The following is a 23,450-nucleotide window of genomic DNA, read 5'->3' as shown; positions in this document are numbered from 1 at the left end:
ATCCTGTTTGTAATATACATGGATCGGATTTCGAGGCGTAGTCGTGGGGGAGGGGGTCTGCAGTTCGGTGGACTAAGGATTGCACCACTGCTTTTTGCAGATGATGTGGTTCTGATGGCTTCATCGGTCTGCGACCTTCAGCACTCACTGGATCGGTTCGCAACCGAGTGTGAAGCGGCTGGGATGAGGATCAGCACCTCCAAATCTGAGGCCATGGTTCTCAGCAGGAAACCGATGGACTGTCCACTCCAAGTAGGGAATGAGTCCTTACCCCAAGTGAAGGAGTTCAAGTATCTCGGGGTCTTGTTCTCGAGTGAGGGAACAATGGAGCGTGAGATGGGTCGGAGAATCGGAGCAGCGGGAGCGGTACTGCAGTCGCTTTACCGCACCGTTGTGACGAAAAGGGAGCTGAGCCAGAAGGCAAAGCTCTCTGTCTACCGCGCCATTTTCGTTCCTACCCTCACCTATGGTCATGAAGGGTGGGTCATGACCGAAAGAACGAGATCGCGGGTACAAGCGGCCGAGATGGGTTTTCTCCGCAGGGTGGCTGGTATCTCCCTTAGGGATAAGGTGAGAAGTTCAGTCATCCGGGAGGTACTCTGATTTGAACCGCTCCTCCTTCGCGTCGAAAGGAGCCAGTTGATGTGGTTCGGGCACCTAGTTAGGATGCCACCTGGGCGCCTCCCTAGGGAAGTGTTCCAGGCACGTCCAGCTGGGAAGAGACCAAGGGGTAGACCTAGAACAAGGTGGAGGGATTATATCTCTTCGCTGGCCTGGGAGCGCCTTGGGATCCCCCAGTCAGAGCTGGTTGATGTGGCCAGGGAAAAGAAAGTTTGGGGCTCTCTGCTGGAACTGCTACCTCCGCGACCCGACCACGGATAAGCGGGAGAAGATGGATGGATGGATGGATGGATGGATGGATAATCCTGGCTGATTTCTCTGTCAAATGATATAACGAATGAGCACAGATCATAACTATCTAAAGTTACATTTCACAGTGGTCCAACAGGAAAAAGACAAAACAATAGAGTTTATCATTTACAAATGATATATTAATCAAATAATTAATCAAACTCCACACCAGAAACTGAATTTTGAAGTATAAATGCAATCTTAGCATAATAGTAGGAAAGGGAAATTGGTCAACATAGATCCATCTGTTACCGATCTCATGATGAGCAGTTACGGGAGTGTAATAATCTGCAGGTCTCCCTTGAAAGAGAGATCGTTGATCTCAATGGGATTTCACCTGGATAAATAAAGGCTACAAACAAATAAGGGCATTTCAATTCAGAAATAACTGTTGTTCATATCCAAGCTGACCGGAAAGACAAACTCTTATTTCACTCATTTTTCAAGTTTTCTATCATATATAACCTTTGGAGATGGTTAATATAATAGATACAAAAAGGTCCTCTGGAAACATATATGCATGTGTGTTTTTAACCAATCAACATAATGTTTCGCATTGTTGTTCAGGGACATTTTGGAATAAAAAGACAATGGAAGCTATGATAATTATGATTAGTCACCAAACGGCAAATGTTTTGTTTTCAAAGCCCATAAAAATGTTATTAGCGACAAAAACTACAACATTCTTGACCAATCTCAATCTATTAAAATCGCAAACACAATTTGGTCATTAAAATTAGCAAGCTCTTCTACTGAGGAAACCCTTCTAATGAACAACTCCAATCAAAATGCCTACTGAGTAGTAAAGCTTTATCTCCTATCACTATGACAACCATACTGATTCCTGTTGCACCATATTGCTCAGCATGGCAAAAAATGTGGTATTTTTAAACCAGACTGGGGGTCCACTGACTTTAATCACAGAAAGAACAGAACCACATAACCAGACTTCTGCAGGGCACTTGCTGCAGAGACAGATTGCTCCTCATGAAACACACCAAAAAACACAGCTAACATTTCCTATCCTTGAGTCATACACAGGATTTTAAACCAATCAATTAGCAAAAGCCAGTCAGGCAGAAATAGTTATTCCCGATACTGGCAGGCAACCACTGGACAGGCTTATATTCATGATGCAATGTAGCTACATGGGACGGTGGAGTGAGTGGGAGGCAGGCATACCAGAACCTAGTGGGAGGTGGGAAAACAGAAAGTAGAATTGATGTGCCAAAAACACAGCCTCTGTTGCATCCATCCAACAATGAACAGCATTCAGAACTTCAACCTCAAAACGTTACCCACAATTAAATGGTTCCATGCTTTAAAGCTGATGGGCATTAAGGACAGAATCGACTACAGTCCAATCTATTCAAACCTGTACATCAATCTTTACATTGATAGTATATTTGATGTGCTTCTGCATCAGTTGCACAAGATATTGTTTGGCTCAAAACTGTGATTGTTGAATGTTTGGTCCATCAGCCGTCTGTTTTTAATTATGACCATTACTTCTAACATAAGTTTGAGGCTAGGTCAAAAGGTGCATGGAAAGTGATTCAATGTGTTTTCTGTCTGAACTAAAAATAGGTGCTGTACATTTGGAAGGGCCAAGCACAGGGGCCCTCTTTCTCACAGGAAACCCTGCTTAGAATCTTGTGATTTGACTCTTGTGTTTAAAGGTTACTCATGCCTTGGCTTGGTCACAACAAAGTGTGAAATTCTCTGATATTGTTAACTTGAACTAGGCAAGACATTCCTCCGCCTCCATTCTGACCTTCCCCGCCCCCCCTTTACACTGCAGGACTCTATGCATTATAAGCACATTACCTCAACAAAGAATTCCAAAAACATGTGTTATATCTACCATTTTTAAGTCATCATAAAATGTGAACTGAAGTCATAGAAACACTGCCACTCAACTGTAGTATACAACTTTAAAGTTGCTCCCTAGCATTTCAGTCAAAGTTGATTTGGCATTGGCAACAACATGATTACCATATTAACAGCAACTGTGTTTTGTACTACAGAAAACATTCATTGAGACTCATTTGTTTAAAAGTGCAGCAAATCAAACTCACATTTTAGGTATGTGTGTTTAGGCAAGTTCAATCAGGGCTGAAAGGTGGACTTCGCCACCAACAACAAAACCAAGTGAATAGAAATTAATTTGTACACAATGTGAATACATTGACGGCCTTGGTATCATCATCCAGATTCATAATGTAAAACATGATTACCTGTTATTGTAATAGTGAGGAAAGTGTGACTATCAGAGGGTATATCATACTGTCTATAGACAAGGTTGGGGGTATCAACAAGGAAAACATTTTAATTGCATCTTTAATTCTAGATCGAGAGCTGGCATACTTCAGCTTTTTGACCCTTACATCAGCTTTTTGAAATGGAATCTGCCCAATAATATAAAACACCTTACAAACACAGAGTTACTATGTTCCAACGATTGTCTTTGATCACATATAGCCTCAATCAGTCAAATAATGGCAACATTAGATTTTGCCCTCAGCTTTTGTTTGCCAATTTGGCAGCTGATGCCTAGTTACTAACTTGGCAACCACTTTCAAGCATTTGTTTCTGACTGAGGTCCATAAAACATGAAACAAGCAATGAGTTCCAGGTGGCCAACTGGGAGCTACACTGCGAACCAAGCAGAGCAGCCAAAACTGATTCTTCTCTTGGTTATTGCTGCATTAACACACTTTCTTTATTTCAGGAAAGCAAAAAGGGATACTGAAAAATATTCAATGTCATTTGATAATGTAATGTAACCATGCTTTGTATGTGAAGCTCAAAGTCTATTCCCTCTACTCCAGCTGTGTTCCAACTGTATGAAAAAAGCTCCTCTTAAATCAGTTGTTGAAGAGAAAGCTGTTCCCAAGCATAGTCTTTCCTTGCAGCCTCTTGTGGAAACTGTTAATAACAGTTTAATACGTGCTGACAGTAACACTCAACTTTGATTGACACTTCCTGTACACAGCAAAGCTACCTGGCTGATCCTGAGCAGCCAGCTGTTGGCTTCCTTCCCGTGGCTCAGTGCATTTGTATAAAATGTGTGCCTCTTTAAGATTAAAGTGTCATTACGGGCTGCTTATTACTTCCTCTCTGTGGTCCCTTGTGACAGCAGAGGTCTGTTTTCATGCGGAACAGATCAATAAATTAGCCATGTATTAATGATGAGTAACCCGTCTACTGCCTGATGAGATTGGCCTCGAAAGTCTTTACAAGCCAGAAATATACATGGTCTTTGAAAGTTAGTCCCCCAAGGCTGTAGAGCAAGCACAAGACCTTTGGAAATCAGTTAACTGTTGGCTTTAGTATATGTATTTCATATTTTACAATGGCAACAGGCTATGAGCTATGTGTCATGTATTGATTCCAAGCTCTTCTATTCTTGCATTCAGTTTCATTATGTTCAGAATAAGGCATCATTTCCAGATTATCCTCACTGCTTCTCCTTCCCTGCCACTGATTTCAGCACTCAATAACTGAACAGCTACACAGCAAATAGTGTAATTGTTGATCAGTCTGCTTTGAGAAGATTGGTTTCAAACTATTTGCATAATGAAACCATAAACACATTTTTCAAAGAAGGTCAGTGCAGTTACTAATATAATGAAAAGGCTTTTGATTGCTGCTTTAATGTCAGCAGAGCAGAGTAAGGCAGAGTTTGGTCAGTTTAATAAATGGTTGGTGCCAGCGCTTGAGGCAGAGCAGCATACAAAGCAGCAGCAGAAGATAGTAACAGTTAACCATGGGGCTTGAGAAAATGACATTTTCACAGAGATGAGACAGAAGCATAACTGATCAGTGCGGTGACAGGGGCATGGCTCATTAGACGAGAGCTGCCATTTTGAAAGGACAGATTTTAACATCGGGTAAATTGAGAGGATGGGATGACATTCTTGTGCCGTAGCAATTTTCTTCACACCTTTATTAACTATAGATTTTTTTTAAATCTAATAACTGCCAACCTTTCCCACCAGACATGCTGTCCTTACACCCAGACAGATCTCAACGCGGGCTGGTGCTAGACATACCTAGAGGATGTGTAAAGAAACAGTCAGAGGAGACCACTCGTTCCTCAGGAATCACACACACATTGGAGCCGCCTGCAGCATAAGGTCATGTGCCTTTTTCTGACAAGCCAAGGTCTATGCAACCAGGGGGGAGAGGGGAATGGTGTGTGTGTGTGTGTGTGTGTGTGTGTGTGTGTGTGTGTGTGTGTGTGTGTGTGTGTGTGTGTGTGTGTGTGTGTGTGTGTGTGTTTACTTTTGCCCATTAAACAGCCAGAGAAACTCACTTGCATCGCAGGCATGTCTTGGTTCATCGGTGCCCCCATCTCATATGACCCGTCTGCCTCACAGTCCCACACAGGGCACTGCCTTAATACAATTAATCTGCCACTCATCCTCTCATTGCAATACTACTATGGAGTGTACTGACCCTAGAGCACAAACTTGGCACATAAACAAGTGATCATTTAATTAATTGGCAAAAAGGAGGACATACTCATGAAATTCCCTGCAGTGATCATAATTATAACACATCTAGCATGAGATAATATAACTTCTGCAAATTGTAGGCTATGAAAGCCTTGTATTTCTATAAAGGGGTGTGGCAGCGTAGGAGACACAGGCAGCCATCCCCACAATTCATGCAATATAGCCTGGAAGGATAGCTGCTGCTGCAGAGAAGCCATACATTATTCTACATGTCGCACTTTTCCCCCCATGCTGCTCTTATTGTACTGTAGCAACCACATGAGTTCCCCTGCAGGCTATAATGTTTAACGGTGTAGTGAACTGAAGCCTTGGATTCCCCATATGGAGGAGCTGCTTCCACGCGCTTTACACAGGTGGCCGCCCTTTAATTTGCGTGGCAGACATGGCATTATTGACGAAATGTTTTTATTTTAACAAAAGTTGACAACAATTGCATGTGGCATGAGTGGAGGATTGAATGAGATGGTCATTTAACATGGCGGAGGCTGGCTTTCCCTTGGCCAGTGCAATGTTACCAGCCCCTCCGTGAACTCTCTATGCCTTTATGACTCTGCACACCCACCACAAAACACACCAAAAACAGCTTTGCCAAAAATAAATCGCCAAAACCGGTGCCACTGGAGAAGTCGGCAATTAAAAAGGCTCCACAAGTTTGGTTGATTCAAATGAGCATGGGAGCCCCTGAACTTCGGCTGTAGCAGCGATACATTTAAAAAGAGCCGGAGGAGCAGACATGTGAAGCGGTCACAGAGGGGCTCCCATCCGGCAGACAGGCACTCACGCCGGGCTCGCACACACACAGCGTGAGGTTTTTATTATAACGCTTTGGTCGGAGAGAAGGTCAGGCAGATCTGTTCGTCTGCTGCGGGGGAGATGGCCAGCAGAATAATCGGATTACAGGGTTGTACACCTACCTTCAGATCCTCTACTGGGGCATTTCAAGAAAGGCAGCCCTGAGAAGATGCACATAAACCGACAGTCCCGCTCCTCAGCAGTACAATATCCTCCGCGTTGAGGGAAATTTCCAAGTGGCTGGACAGTGTTTGAGCAGCAGCAGCGGCACTGTGTGTGTGTGAGTTTGTGTGTTAATGGGGAGGGGGGGTACACTGGGGCAAAGAGGAAATGCGTCACTATTAATGGACCAAACGCTTTGTAGTCCACCCGCTGTCCACTGAACTACAAATGGGGTTGAATTAATTAATATAATTTATATTTGTACAGAAAACATTTTGTCACGTGTGATTATTTGTAAGAGCCATTACCTCACGTTAGAACGTTTTTTTATAGGTCTAAAAAAGTATTAAATTATTGGTTGGCATACGATTATCAGTCCGGGTGATAAGTTATTGCCCTTCACATATTGGTTTAAAGCCAAAAACAAAGAGAGGAAGAAAGGAGAATTCCCTGTGAAAGGTATCCAAATATCACCACCTGCTCAAATATAGGCCTAGTCATTGTTTGTTTTACCGTAGACTGGGTGGTAACTGTGACCTCAAACAAGCCAACTGTATGCTTGTTTGTCCTACAAACCACCATTTTCAACTAGACTTCTGAATGGTACTGGCATTATTTAGTGTATTTAAAATGACTATGATTGGAATATAAAAGGCAGACATGTGTCTGATATGGTTTTTGTTTTTTCTACAGAAAAGTGTATACAAGCCTATACACATCCTGCAGCAATGTGCACAGTAAAAGTCAATTACCAATATGAAAAACATTTTATTAGTGGGTAACTCAAAACAAAGAAAGGCTAAAACAAAACAGGAGAGATCGGGTTAGACTGATTCTTATTATGGGCCAAACTCCAATAACACTGGACTTTACATGTCCCAATATGCAATTAAATAGCATTTTTGGATTTGTCAGTGAGGTTGCCCACATCTTTCAAAACCAACTTCCAGTCTCAGTAAAACATTTTGTTTATTGTGTGTGGTTCCTTAATCAAGGTCGGGATAACCCAAATGACATCACTACTATGACCTCATATCAATCTTGATAAACCCTCAGATACACAGGAGACACTTAACATACAGGTACATTTTGTTTCACAGGCTGCAAAGTATTCCTTGAATGTAGTTCACTGGTTGTGTGTGAAGTTGTTGGAGTGGCCCTTAAGGCATGGTCTTAAATTATTTCAGCCATTAAAAAACGTAATGGGGGGCCATTATCTTTGAGTTCATTATTTTTGCAGGGGTCAGGTGAGGTGAGGCAGGACAGAAATATAAATTGAGGGATTGGAGGCATTTGTTACACATGCTATTAGTGGAAACTGGGTCCCTGTTGTCAGGGTATACAGTTGGGTGAAATGTGAACCTCAGCGGGGGTGAAGCTTAAAGATGTTGACCCGAGCCGGAGCAGGACAATCTCAGATGGATTCCAGACATTCTGATGGAAGCCCCTTGTTACTGTCACTGCCATTAACACGTCTATCCCTCTGTCTGCAAACTATAATCTCTATACTTCCAGACACTCCAACATAAATCATCAGTCACGAATACATGGCAACGTGAGAGCCTTTTCAAAATAAGAGCACATACCATTTCCAGGCAGAAATGTCTAAGGACGTCATCTGCGCATAAATGTAAAAAATAGTTTAAAACAACACCTACTAAACCAGACTCAAAAGAAAAGGTATTACCTTTGAAATAGGATCCCAATTTTTTTCTTTAAGTCTGAAAGATTTTCATGTTGACACTTTTGAGGTTTCCTTTCAACAAGCACCCGCAGGCATAGAAGAGAGGGGTGGGGATCATTTTTACGTACAGCAGGCAGACCACATCAACAGTAGAGATGTCAGCTTTTGGCCTGTGTTCAATTTAACAGGAGATTAATGATAAGAGCCTAGTTCTGATGAAGTGTTTCTGTACTGCTAACATGAGAGATAATGAGTCCTTATAGAAACTAGTATGTGGGCTGGTGACCGTTTCAGATATGTTAGGGGAACGTGTGCCCGGTTAATTGTATTTAGCACAAAGCACAAACATGTTTATACATGGTATGGCCTATCAACTGTGCAGTGAATGCACATAAACTAATATTAGACAAATACCACCCCCCAGTGGTCAAATACATGCAGTACATATCACAGAAGGAAAAATGTTAACCTTAAAGGTTTTATGAGAAAGACCAAGTATTTGTCATGCTTTGTTGCAATGTTCACTACACTGTAGCTCATTTTAATAACACACCCTGGATGGTATTTGGTTAGGTGTGGCAAAAAAGCTAACCGGTTGTATTTGAAAAACTTTACTTTGTTGCACAGTTGACAATCATTTACACTCACCAACCGGGTCAACTCTGTTTTCAGTAGTTCTAAGGAATAAAATGTTTTGCTAATGGAGAAAGAAAAGGACCAGTACATTGTTCAAAGCTCACCTGTTTTCCAAATGGCTCTAATCAATAGTTGAGGTAAAAGAAAAAAAGTGAAACAAATATTCAAGGCTATTTTTACTTATAAGTTTAAACATTTTTACAAAACAAAATTAATAAAAATAACACAAACAAAAAAAGTCAGTTGATTGGAAACATTGTAAGAAGTATATTAAATCCAAATAAGCAACTGATGAGCAGATTAATCTGCAGAAAACAAACATTTACATCAGAATGTATCGGCTATGGCAAAATATTTTTTCAAACTAGGACAGGGGTGTCCAAACTTTTTTCACCGAGGGCCACATACAGAAAAAATATATGAAGGGCTGGGCCACTCACTAGAGGTTTATTGCCTCATAAGTTAAGTTATAAGTTAGCAAAATCAATCAAATTTAGGTAAATGATGCTTGTGAGTGTTGGCAGCTCATCCCTTAAAACAGAAACCTCAGATTGATTATAATAAGCAGAAATAGGAAGGGTGTATTTCAAGCTTGTTATGGGCTTTTTTCTTATCAACTAAGATATGTTAGAACATGTTTCCAACTTAATTAACTTATTAACACATGAATACTGTGTAATATATTTTTACATTTATATTTAAGAAGTACAATATAAGACAAGTTTCATTTGTGGGCCATATTTCATTATACTTTTTTAATTTGCTGAGGGCCGATTCAAAATGGTCCGCGGGCCGCATTTGGCCTCCGGGCCGTAGTTTGGACACCCCTGAACTAGGACAATCGTAAATTGATAAATAACGCACACACTGGGTCTCTTCCATATCCCTATTAATAGGTACAATTTATAATGTTATTTTAAATTTAGATCAAATTGTATTCTGCTTAAAATGTTTTGCACATTTAGACTTTGTCATTCCAATACTACACATACAATGTCCCACTGGAGGGTTTTACATCTGAAAACATACAAAAAGACTCATCTACTCCTCTGTCTCTACCTCTTTGGGTTTCGGCTCTCGTATCTCAGACTCCATCCCTGGCAAACTAGTTCTCCTTCGTGCAGCAGTCTCGATCTTCTGCACCAGCTCCACGTCCCAGGGATGCGTGACAAAGGTGAGCACCTCGCCCCCCTCCATCCCTCCTGCCCTCCCCACTCTCCCTGCCCTGTGAATGTAGTCCGTGTGGGATTCTGGGGAGTCATAGTTGACGACCAATCGCACTCGAGATGTGTCCAGGCCACGTGAAGCGATGTCTGTGCATATCAGCACATCTGCACTGCCCTTCTGGAAAGAGCGGAAGATTCCTGCCCGCACGGCTGCAGGCATGTCCCCCTGCAGACGGGCGTGCTGCACCCCCATCTCGTCCAGCGAGTACCCCAGCCAGTTGACGGTGACACTCTTGTTGCAGAACACCACCGCAGCACCGCCTCCTTCTTCCTGTTTGAGCTGCTTCAAGGCCTGGTTGAGCTCCAGGATCTTATCAGCACCCTTCAACTTCAGAAACTTCTGCTTGACATGAGGCATGAGGAAGTGCAGCATCTTGCTTTTGATAACAACCATGCTGCCAAGATCTGTCACCTGGCTGAGCACTTCACCCACACCCCCAGGGAAGGTGGCCCCCACCACCAGCAGCTGGGCTTTATGGTCCAGGCCTTTTGTTTCCTTGGGATCTCTAGAGATGTTTGTGTTGACAAGGATGCTCTCCAGCATGTCAGAAAAGCTGGGGTCGAACATGGTGTCAGCCTCGTCTACCACGAAGAAGCTCAGGTCGCTCAAGTCAATGCAGCGTCTCCGCAGGGCCTTCACTAGAGCCCCTGGTGTGGCCACTAAAATATCCGGATGATCCTTCTTGAAGACCTCCTTGATGTGTCCTACACCTCGCCCACCCCCCACAGTCATCGTCCGTAAACCTAACTGAGCACACAAACCCCTGGACACAGCGGCCACCTGCTCTGCTAACTCTCTAGAAGGCACAAGAACCACAGCACCAATCTTGCGTGTGCCCTGAGCGTACATCTCCGATTCCTTATCAGCCATTAGCCTCTGAACAATAGGCAGGAGGTAACTCAAGGTTTTCCCACTGCCAGTCTCCGCAGCACAGAGAATATTGTGACCTTTCATGACCTTTGGGATGGTCTGCAGCTGCACAGTGGTAGGGTTGGTAATACCGATTTTCTCCAAAGTCTCGACCAGCTCCTTACAGATTTGGAGGTTATTAAACGTCACAGGTGCTTCCTTTTCAACTTCTTCATTCTGATTTTCAGCAACAAAAGGGGCCACCGTCTTCATGTTGTTGATGGTGAAATAGTCCCCAAATGATTTGTTGTGTTTCCATCCTTTCGAGGAGAGGACGGGCTGCTCGAACCTCCCGAGAGTGTATGCTGCAGTCTGGTTCAGATCCGGGTTCTTGCTCTGGATCAGCAGCTTGCCAGCTCTGACGGTGTTGATCTTGTTTTTACCTCGAGTCTGCTTCACATTTTCCACTTGCTTCTGCATGTAGCGAGGGATCCGAATAACAGTCTCTTCCGGCGCAGCTACTGATTGATAAAAGCGAGTCTGGCTAACAGGACAATGAAGGCGAGAGTACGCCGACACAATAACAAATGTACGAGAGTTGACTCTATTTGAGATTGCTCGGGACGCAGCCGAAGCCAAATATGCGACCTTCACAGAGAGCATTTTGTTTTTAACCGGCTCTATAGCAGCTTAGAGTCCCGTGACAAGAATTACAACCCAAAGAAAATACTAGACCAAGAAAACGAGACCAGTTTAGCGAACTGGGAATCTTATGGAGCCACTTCACATGTTCAAAAACACCGTAGATTTGTTAGCATCCTCTTTCGAATGACAGCAACACGACGCCATGCTTTGTTGGCGAATGTTGATGATGTCGACTCGGCGTTGCGTGATGACGTATGTAGAAATGCAGAATCTAGATTTTCAACAAATCTAGATGTGTAGAGGTGTAGCCTACTTCTAAAACCACCACATGTATTTGTTAGCTTTGTTAACTCTAAAGTTTCAGACTTAGATTAACAATACAAAACATAATCAACAAAAATATATATTGTATTTGTATTGATCCCTTGGGAGGTTCATTATCTGCCATGGCATTAAATATAGGCGTAGTATAATAAAAACATAAAAAGCACTTCTTCCCAAGCTGTACTGTAACATTAAAGTGATCTATACGTAAGACATCAATAATTACAATATACATCGGTCATAAAGTCAAGTTCTACCAAAAATGATATGGAATGCCTGCTTTAACCACTGAGCTATACAGCAGCTTGTGCAGGTAGGATTGATTTGAAATCCTTGGATCACATGAACTTTTTTCGTGTAAAATTTGACACAAAGCTTTCAAATAAAAGTGGGACTAGTCAGAGGAAGTGAAATAAAATATCATGGCAACTCAAATTTGTTAACACGTGCACAACTTTCAGAGCAATTGAAAGTGCATTTGTTATAAATGTTGTTGTATTCACAGAATACAAGGCTACCAAGCAGAACAACATTGTGTGAAACACGCACAGACACAGAAATGTATAAATATATAAATGTAACTGAAAATTAATGTAGAAATACATTAAAGCTATATAATAATCATAGACTGTATATAAATAATAGTATGATAATGATAATAATGCATGTTCTGTTTTATTCTCAACTTTTACTTTTTATTTATACTTTCATTTATTTATTTCCATATTTATTCATTTTTTCATGTATTTTTTTATTCCTGTATTTATTCCTGTATTTATTCTTTATTAATGCATTTATTTATTTGTTACTTACATATGTCATGATCTGTCCTCCATACCTGGCTCCTGTGCATACAAGTACAAATTCACTCCAAATCACATCCCAGTAAGACCTATAGTTGGGCGTATATATAATAATAGTTTGATATGTGTAATTATTTCTATTGATACATGTTTTCAACATTTAAACATAAAGTTTAGTTTTCAACTAAATGACCTATTGACACTCGATTTGCACGATGATCACTGTTTCTCCTGAAGTCTTGTACATTATAACCCTGTTCTCATGATAACTCAATCCCTTATCAATATACAATGAATCAGCACTGCAGCACAGTTATAAAAGAGATTATAATAGATTAGAAAAGGGTGAGAAAAAGTGCCGTCATTGACACAACAGTGACTGTCGATAACTGCCCACATGACTCTGACCTCTGGTCAATTCTCTTCAGCATTTTGAGGCACAGTAAAGTATACACTTGCATTTATCTGAGAATTACCAGAGAAAGCTTATCAACATTTTCATCTGATTATTGTAATTAGATTTATTAATCTTTTCAAGCATGTTGGCTTAGCAGGTACACTTGTAAATTACTACTTAAAGGGCTGCCTTGGGGCTTTTAGGGGGATAATCTATGCTGCTTTGCCACTTTGTGTAAACTAATAAAAAGGAGACTATAGGCCTGCATTCAGAGAGGGTCCAAAGGGGGATTTCACTCTTTGCTGTTTGGCCCTGTCTTTGCCCAGTTGGCTGCCAAGAATGTTTTCATTCATTTGTTTTGGTTTACAAATGGTATCCTCATATCCTATTCCTTTTGTGCAAAGCAATTACAGCAGCCTGCATCAGTGTGACTGTCACATGAAGCATTGATTGTACAGCAGCTGCCCTTCCCAAATGAATCGGTTCACTGATTGATTTACTGTAGCATCACACACACCACCATTAATAGAATCTATGTCACATGTTGGACAAACCAATGCTGCATACATCCCTACAAACTGGGGTCTTTGATCACTGTCCACCAAGAAAGAGGAAACAACTGAGCTGGGCTTACCAATACAGAATCAAAATCAGAATTAGATATATTGCCAGGTTTAAACAACAAGGAATTTGCTTTGGTGTAAAATGGTGCTTACATAAACACAGTAAGATAAATTAGGTTGTAAAATAAGAGCAAATATATACATATTACTAAATCCATAGTAAACACTGTTAAGTATTAATGTAAAACATTTTTAGAAGAAATATGGATATACAAAATCGAAACACAATGAGAACATGACAAGTGAAAATAAATGAATACTGTATGTGCAGTATATCTGAATTTAAAAGTTAAAGAAATGTGTTTTAATATTGTGCTTTATCCAGTCTTTATGACTCCTCAAAGCGCTTACATTTTCTTCATCTTAAATGAGGTAAATTCCCATGAACTGTATATTTTATTTTCATCTCAAGTCTTTGGACTTGTTATTGCCTGTCAGTGAGAACACTGTCCGACTCACTCATCATAACAAGCCAATTTTCTGTTTCGCATACTGAACAAAAGAGGGCAGCATAAATCAAGAAGGAAGATTTCAAGTCATCTGAGTTCCTGATCAGAGCTGCGAAAGAACGTTTTGGTGGTTCCCATTCTTCTTCCAGATTGTTTAAATATAAATGAAACATATTGGTTGTCCAGGATTTTTTTATTCTACTGTTAAATTCCTCATAATCTCACCATTCAAAATTATTATCACATACTGCAGGTCAATCACAGATAAATAAAGACATGAAATATCAAATAAAGTTACAGATTCTTGTATTTACTTTTCAAATGTTGGAGAACCTATAAATACAATCATGTCTACAAAACAGTCTTATTGTTAGTCTTTCATCTCTTGTGAGCTGACATTCTGATACAGAACTTTGTGCAATGTAATATTTCTTGACATTTAGTGAAAGTCAGAATCAGAATAACTTTATTAGAGTGGAAATGTACAGTGTTATAGCAAAAGTGAAGATAGAGACAACAAATAAAACACTATTCGATAAGGGCATGCACATAATATTAAAATAGATAAATATAATCACTGTGTTGCAAAAGTAGTGTGTTGCATTTGTGCAGTGTGTGCAAACCCCAATCCTTGAAAGAGTGACACCTCTCAGAAAGGACCAGTGTGGGGGCAGATGCTGTTGTTTTTCCCTTCAGAACTTTCTCTGCAGCAACGCAATATCACAAACCACATCTACAGCCTCCCACACAATTTGTTTTCTTTATCTTCTCCCTTCAAAGGTCATTTGCGAAGATAAGAGACGTCAGTAACCTGAATTAGACTGACTCGGGTGGGTCTGTGGACATGATTGCTGCACAGGAGAAAGTTCAGCCACACATTCATATTACTTCATAAATCATTGAGAAGATATTTGTGATGAAGGAGAATGTCAAGTCAGTGAATTAAGACTTGTTTTGATTTATTACAACTAAAACCTTGTGTCCTCTTATTCTCTTTTCTTTTGTAAGCATGTGGCACTTATTATAATTTAAAGAAGCGTAATCTTCAATGTGCTTGAACCATTATAAAGTAACATTCTTGACTCAAAAGTTTTACTGTCATTATGTGCTTTTATTTTTTCATTATTGCCTGAGATATGTTGAAACGGGGAAAGAATCACAGCTCAAGAGGATATTCCAGTTGCAATTATTTATCATTTGTAAGTTAACCCTAGAATACTTGGTTGTATTGATAAATATAATCATCTCTTAAGAGGGACTGAAGAGAGATTGAATTGGTTATTACTTACGTGCGACAATGGGATTTTCGCAATAATAATGTGTGATTAAATGACAGTATAACCTATTTATTAAAAATAGCTACTTTCTTGAACTCTTTTCAACAAAAGCAATGCTTCTCATTTATTACTTATTTAAGTTAAGTAACTATAAGCCTGTTTGAGTAGTACATTTCAACTCTGTAAATGGAGCTCTACATGTCAGTCTTAAATGGCAGGTGACGGTGGAAATTGTATGAAGTTTGGAGAGGAAAGAAACAAAAAAACAGTTTTGGTGTATGTTCCAAACTCTGTACTTTGAATATATAAACAATAACCTTTACGTTACTAAAATATCTGTTGTTTCAGGAGGGCGCATAGAAGTAAAAAAGGGTTAAACCTTTTGCTTTTGCATGGAAATAAAGACCACAGGAAATGTGATATTGATGCTTTCAGATGCATTGTGAGCGGAGCGCTTGTCTTTACGCCCACATGCATCTAGAATATGTAGTGTGCATGTGTCAGACAAATAAGAAGCTGCTATTTGGTGTGCATGCAATTTGTTTTGAGGATGGACTGATTCACATCAAATTGTGGTCTTGCAGAAGTTATTTTTATAAATGATCTTTGAGCCTGTTTTACCAGTCAAACAAACTTAGTTACTTTTATTTTTGCACAAAGAACAAGTGCTCATTTGTGTCTTTTATTGCAAGTTGATCTTTGAAGCCCTAAAATGTTGTTCCAAGTTTATGAATGTAGGCTGGTATTATTAGTAGAAGCAGTAATGCACATAATAAAACACATACAAAGTTTTATAATTCGGCTTATCAGTGTTGCAAAAAACTTTGGCTAAACATTAAAACCTTGCTGGATAAAGGCAGATGTTGTGTACGTGAGTTTGTGTATGTGTACAAAATAATATGAATACCCGCCACCCATAAGGTACAGTTTATAGTGTATGAAAATAGAAAATAAGTTGTGTGTACTTTACTTTGGACTGATACTGTATGTCCAGCCGGATGAAAGCAGGAAATTACTGAAAATAAATACAAATGTTGTCCAGCATCAAATCTCATCAAAGCAGCCACACATTAAAGCTTTAGAGTGCAGCAAGCTCTTTGTCACTTAGCCAATAAAGATTAATCTGAGGAGATTGAGGGGTTGGAGGGAGTCACTGAGGTTAATGGGAGTGGAATAGCCCGTAAACAGACAGATGTACTATTGCTTTATTTGAGCTGCAGATCAACTCTTCCATCCCTATCTCTGGGGAAAAAACAACTAAGAATTTGATTGGGATATAACAAACCAACTACTAATCCCTTAAAGCAGGAATATGTATGCACAAGAAGCAAAACTTCTCAGTAAATTGTCACGTCAAATCACAAATCTAACAGTGTGCTAATTTTAAAATGTATGTGTAAGGAATCTCTTTCATTGTCTAAATAAATGTAATGTAGTAAAAATTATTTGGTCACAATGTGTTCCTGTTCTCAACTAACTGCACCTTTGGCAATCATTTTAGTATAGCGTCCTGATGAAACACTCACTCAGTCTCACTCAGTGAAAGAATCCCTTTTAGCAATGAAACTAGAAAATAACATTTTAAAGAAACTTCCCTCACATGCTTCTATGATCAAGGAAAAAGCGGCAAATAACTAGTGTTTAAATCATGTGCTCTTGAAATACTAAAAGCATTTTTTTTCTCATATTGCAAGTAGCTTGATGTACAATCTATAACTCAAATAGACAAGCCTAAATTGGTTGTTTTGAAATAAATGTGAACCCGTGCTGACAGGCTCAAGGGATGTAAAGGCAGAAAGTGCATCATATCATTATACTTACCAACCCTGGCTTGTTGGAACCACACACAGAGGCAGGGTTCAGGGCCAATCGGATGTAAGCTAATGGTGGAAGAGAATGGAGGGCAAATTAAATGATCAAAGTAAGACTTAGTTGTTGCAAGGTCAAAAGGTTTGCTAAATGCAATTTAAGCGTACACTCTGTTGAGCAAAAACAGCTCATTCCTAGTGATAAGACATAATAAGAGATGTTAGATATTTATTTAGGAAACATTATTATGAATATTCTTTGTTTTCTTGCATGCCTGCATCAAAATCGGAGGTGTTATTTGTACACAATAATGCAAGAAATACTGATGACCTCATTGTTTTATACTCTTAGCTTTCTGGAGTAATTAATAGCTAAGTGTTTCCCTTTTATTATTGTTAGGATTGCATCAGTGTTTATATATTACGTATATTTGGAAAGATGCACTTTAGAAAGGGATCGAATGTATTTGATGTGTATTATTTTGCATCCAATGAACTAAATATAGCATATAACACACAGTTCTATGCCTTCAACTTTAAAAGTCTTTGATTTAATGTTTTGACCAGAGGTGGAATAAGTACTCAGATATTGTACTTAAGTAAAAGTACAAGTACAAGAGTGTAGGCATACTCTGTTACATATTAGTATTTTTCAGAATAACATATTCTATGTTCTGATTATAATTATCGATAACGTGCTATCAAAGCTGGGAAAGGTGCAGCTATGAATGTCTTTGTATACTGCAGGGTAGCTTGTTAATTTGACTCCAGGTGTAACTAAAGTCTTATTTAAGTGTTGATTCTATTTCACATCATTAATCGAAATCTGCAAAGTAACTAAAGGTATTACATCATTATAATGGAGTGAAAGTACATGATTTATCTCTGAATTGTACCTCAAAATTGTACTTGAGTAAATCCTACTTAGTTACTTTACACCTTCGGTTTTAACTGAAATTAGGAGATTGTGAGAAATGTGTGTGTGTGTGCGTGTGTGTCTGTGTGTGCGTGTGTGTATGTGTGCGCGGCGTACCCTGTGTTGTGTTGTGTCTGCTGACGTCACCACTGGAACAGCCTTGTCACGCGGGGTTAGTAAAAGTTGGGATAGGAGCTCCGGAGAGAGAGAATTAGACAGGAGGAGAGATAGAGAGAAAGAAATAAAGAGGGGACGGACAATTAACCAGACAATTAATCGGCTTTTATAGCAGGGAAAGCGCTTCTTCTTTGTTGTAGATTAGCTCGGCACACAGAGAGAAACAGTGAGGGAAGAAGAGACAGAGCGGACAGACGACTTTCTCTGAAGTTACGAGGAAGAGCAGCAGCCACCGACCTGTATTTTGGATTTGTCTAACTAAGGGGGGGAAACACGGCTTCGTGCATGGCCATAACCGCTTATAACTTAAACAAAAGTTGAAGTTCGGAGTCGTGACAGTAGGTAAATGTGGTGACATTTTTTAGGAGAGCATACATTGCTCCATCGGTCGACGGTCGAGTGGCGGGGTAAAAACCCGAGCTGTCAAACCCGATGACGACTGCTAACTGCCCTGGGAATGAGGAGCTGGACTTCAGGCTGATCTTCGGGGAGGACGGGCAGCAGCAGCCGCTGGGGCCTGCAGGTCAGTGTGGTCCCTTTGGGGTTATAATGTTACTGCATGCATTGGAAGTACACTAAGACACTGTACTGTAACATTAACATTTGTTACTCAGCTAAGCTGCTGCTGGTTTAAATTAAACCAACAGTATCTGACTGCAATATCAAAACTGCAAGCCATATGAAAGAGGAACCGAACCGTATAAGTGTTGGAATACTCTTATATTAAAAAAAATATTTCTGTCATGGTCGCCTAGCTAATGTCCACAACGCCAGCTGTCATTAGCTTGACGTGCTAGCAAGTTAGCCTCAGTGCAGTAATTGTCATGGCTAATTAAACTGTGCATCCAGGTAAAAACAACACTTGTAAATGCCCCATTTCATTTGGCACCTTATAACTTTTCTTCTGTATACGTGGAGGCTGTGTAGTTCAGGCGGGACTGCAACAGTTAGGTTGATGTTGTGTAAGTGAAGCAGAAGGAGGGACCAGTTTAAATGTCACTGAAACACATTTCTGCAAAGCTGCACATGCTAATGTTGTCATAACTTTTAAGCACTTGTTTTTCACAAAATAAGTCAAAAGTAGGACAGTTGCTGTTGTGCTGTTTAAATGACCAATATAGGCGTTGCAGTATATGTGTTATTATAGGCAAGTGGTTAATACACCTCTTTATTTAATTTAGCAATATTTAATAGTTATTAGTTATTATTGATGTTTGTAATGTTAAGACACATTTGATTCCACAAGTGGCCTTATATCTGAGTGTGAAATGTTTTAAAATAGGTCCTAGTTAGTTAAGGCAAACTTTAGTCTGTTAAAGTTTGTCAACTTTTTCAATAGTTTAGGTGACAATGTTGTCAAGTCCTTTATTACTGAAACTACATTGACCCTTGACTTTTTGAAACAATTTTCTCATGGAAATGATAGGTTACCCACTGTGACTGCTGAATTAAGCATTGTTTGATATTTCACAAACAAAATATATGCAAAACCATCAGATAATTGTTATGGTGCTTTTCACCTTTAGAAGAAACATTTACTCTACCCAACGTGAACAATTAGTCATAAAGGCTATTGGATCTGTTGGTACCTGTTACAACAAAGCAATATAATTAAATAAGTTAAAAATAGACTTTCTCCTGGTGGACCAGTGATTCTAGGTGCGCACCATGCTGAATGAGATGCCGTGGGTTTGAATCTAGATGATAATCTTTCCCGCATGAAACTGCCCTCTACTGTATTCCCCCAGGCTGAAGGATCCTACAATATGACACAGTTGTCTATCAAAAAGGAACACACTTAATGGCTATCTGGAAAACTATTGTCAGAGTAGAAACAAAGAGTAGGAAAGGATTGAGCAATGCCAGGCTTTATTAGTTATGTTTAGCTAAGTAGAATGACAAACAATCATAATAGTAGTACATGCAAACAAAGTTAGATCACAAACTTGATAGTAAATAGGAAATCTATGAAGTCAATGAATGTCTTTAATTGCTATGACAGATATATAATTCAATTAAATGTGAATAATAGTGCACAAATCATTGCAATTTGTTTCCCAGTTGATTTATTGACACAGTAATATAATGGTTCTGTCTGATTTCGAATGTCATTTCACTTTCTGTCAGTGAATTCAAGCTGCAGTAAAGAAGTACAACAACGCAAATAATTATGTCATCCTGTCAAACAGCAAGAACGTGTCAGGGTACCTGGGTTTGAAGAGAACGTTTTAAATTAATTTCTTTCAGTTACAGGCTGCTTTTATTTTATATGACTTTACATTACCAGTGTTGTTGAACTTCACAATGGTCAAATCCATTTAAATAATAAATTAAATGAATGCTTGAATGTAAAAAAAATTGCATTTTAGTCCTGACAAAAGTACGTGTGTCAGGACTACAATCACAATGACTTTCAGTTTATTGACTATATTTAACACGTGGATACATTGACTCATTTTGCATAATGCCTAAGTGTGTGTTTTTATTTAAGCTGCTCTAGGCAGTTCCTGTTTAAAGCCAATATCTAGCAAAATGCGAATGTGTATAGTTGTTAAGTATTATGATTGACAGGAGCAGATTTCATCTTTTTCATAATGTTTCTTTATTGTCTGCAAACACTTGAAAAAAACCGAATAAATCAGGAGTTCTCATAAAACAGGGATTTGCAGAAGTCTGCACCCAGCATCACAATTGCAGACAAAACTTTCTTGGTTGAAACTAGACTCAGGCGGTTTTGCAGTGAAATTCAATATTTTGGATTTTCCATTGTTTTAGTCGTCTAGTAGTAACACTATATTGATAGTAAAGGATTGAGTCTTTTACATCAGTGGTTCCCAACCTGGGGGGCGCCAAAGTTCGCAGGGGGGGGCACCAGGCATCAGATGATTTGAGGCCAAATATATATTTAGAATTTTTTTTCTTTTTTTTATTAAATTTTTTTTACATATAATTGTAACGCAATACATGATTGCCACTAAAAGCCTTGTCTCTACATTACAATAAAATATAAAAAATAATTGATTAATTAATTTGAATACAAATTCAAGTTAGTAGCTATTATAGGCATAAAAAGACAGAAATGTATAATCCTTTCTTTAATAGAAATGTTTCTTCTGCCCGTAAAGTGTCCAAACCGGGCTTTTCTGGATAAGCGCATTTTTAAAACATAGTCATTGTCCATGCCGGTTTCAGTTGGATTATTTGTCACAGTTGCTCCGATCAGATCGGTCTCCTCCATTTTGTAGATTATTTACGATTTTTGAATCCACATAAACACATCGGCAAAACCCGGCTTACTTTGAGCATGNCTGTCTATCACCTTCTATCATGGGCCACTTCTGATTGGTTAACAATGGCTGGTATGTGTGTCAGTCATCCACACCAATCAGAAGTGCTGTGCTCCACATGTACCAGCCATTGTTAACCAATCAGAAGTGGCCCATGATAGAAGGTGATAGACAGATTGATCCAATCACCTGCCAAGTATTTTTGAAAGTGCCTGCCCTTTCCAAATGGCTTCCAATGGAGCTTTCCTAGATGGTTTGGTGAAACAAACTATCTGAGTCAGGTTAGTAATGCTCCATCACATGTTTCTATTACAGGGTGAATCTTAAACTGAAGCTTGACTTTAAAGCAACCCAACGGAAGTTTCATGTAAGTTTAGTTCCTTCACTCGTAGCTCGGGCTGCGGGGGTGCTAGAGACGGGAGCATGTTGATGCGACCTTGCTAACCGGAGATATGGCCGCATTTTACAATAAACTTCCGTTGGGTCGCTTAAAAACAAATATCGCAAATGGAATCGCAATATCTGTCAGAAAAATCGCAATCAGATTATTTCTCTAAATCGTGCAACCCGTGTGCAGTCTAAAATAATATCTGTGCAGTAGAGGAGAAAATTATAACTTGGCATTTAAACAAGACGGGATATAAATTTGATCTGAATTGAGCGCATATAGCTTTGATGATTCCGCCAATGAAGGCCAGAGCTCCCACCCTGTATTTTAAAGGTGAGCGCAAGCATGACTGCATCTTAGTTTTCCTCTGCTTTGAAGACTCTTCAGCAGTTGGCTGTCACATTTGTCACGAACAAATGGTGTTCTCATTACTCAACATGTTTGTTTTTTTGTTGACAAATTTCCACATTTGTATCACTCATCAAATTATTTTTGTCGCTGTGGACTGGGAAAATAATCCTGTGTTGGAATTCGCCAGGAAGTGACTGTGGAGCTGAGCTTTGTTGAGCGGTGACTGAACATTCTGGGAGTGCTGGAAATGTATCCCACCCCTCTGCTCCTCCTCAGCCCTCCCGCAGCCTGGGCCATCTATTCTTGGTTTTCTCATAAGGATAAATTCTTGCTACAAATGTTTGGTAGCTAACTTGCATGGGGAGTGACCCCACTGAATAAGGCCACCCTGCTGGCAGAGGGGCTGAGACGGTCCCAGAGTCGCAGAATAGAAAGGACTTAATATTCTGGATATGTGAGTGTGATGAACCCATTGTCAGAATCCTTAATATTTTGCACAATTTATACTGGATGAAAATGCCCTACAATTAATTACCAACATTTTTGTTTTGGGCTAATCATTTATCTTGTGAACAATCTCCAATGGCATATCAAACAACAGAGAACCACACCCCAAAATAAAGTTATTAATTTGACTATGTTGTATATATCAGCAGCCAATATTTGGGAGAAGGTTAGCAGAAAATACACCACCATATTGGATTTTTGTTTTAAATAGTGATGCAGAATTTTTTTTCTATCGCAAAGAATAATCTAAATGACATGTAACCGTCTTTACAGAGATCTAAAAGCTAAGAGAGCTAAAACACACCCTCCCTTTCTGGTAAACCACCATGTCTCCTATACCTTAAGCTACCTCTTTTTAAAACAAGTTTTCAATTTAAAAGCCTTAATCCTGTGTCCAAATTTGAATATTTTCCATAGTTAGTACACTTCCATCTAGTACACTGTGTACACTATGTACTTACTTAGGTAGACAAATCAAACATGGCTATTGTGCACTCACCATAAACAACATTCACACTGTGATAATTCACATTATTTTTTGCGCCGGTATACTAAATCAATAAAGACTGCCCAATTAACCCAATAAAATGACGAATGGTTTAGTCCAAAAGTACATACCAAACTACATTTGTATAATACTTAGGTGTGGCAAGCTGAGCGTAAGAATGACATTGTACAGTGCATTTGCCCCTTATACTGTACATATGACAATAACA

The 23,450-nt window shown here is 39.5% G+C and overlaps 1 protein-coding gene across 1 annotated transcript; it reads right to left on the bottom strand.

Annotated features, from left to right (window-relative positions):
• Positions 1 to 9,726: 9,726 nt before the first annotated feature.
• Positions 9,727 to 11,637, bottom strand: ddx28 (DEAD (Asp-Glu-Ala-Asp) box polypeptide 28). The gene has a single exon (XM_010773334.1). The coding sequence runs from the start codon at positions 11,443 to 11,445 to the stop codon at positions 9,748 to 9,750; it is 1,698 nt and encodes a 565-aa protein (XP_010771636.1). The 5' UTR covers positions 11,446 to 11,637; the 3' UTR covers positions 9,727 to 9,747.
• Between the last annotated feature and the right edge of the window lie 11,813 nt (positions 11,638 to 23,450).

Source organism: Notothenia coriiceps, unplaced genomic scaffold, assembly GCF_000735185.1.
Source record: "Notothenia coriiceps isolate Sejong01 unplaced genomic scaffold, NC01 NC01_scaffold00000339, whole genome shotgun sequence".
Taxonomy (NCBI): Eukaryota; Metazoa; Chordata; class Actinopteri; order Perciformes; family Nototheniidae; genus Notothenia; species Notothenia coriiceps.
The sequence above is the reverse complement of the archived record's forward strand: the minus strand, read 5'-3'. Positions and strand labels throughout refer to the sequence as shown.

Coding starts and splice junctions, on each gene's coding strand:
- ddx28 (XM_010773334.1), bottom strand. CDS start 11,445: ATGCTCTCTGTGAAGGTCGCATATTTGGCTTCGGCTGCGTCCCGAGCA.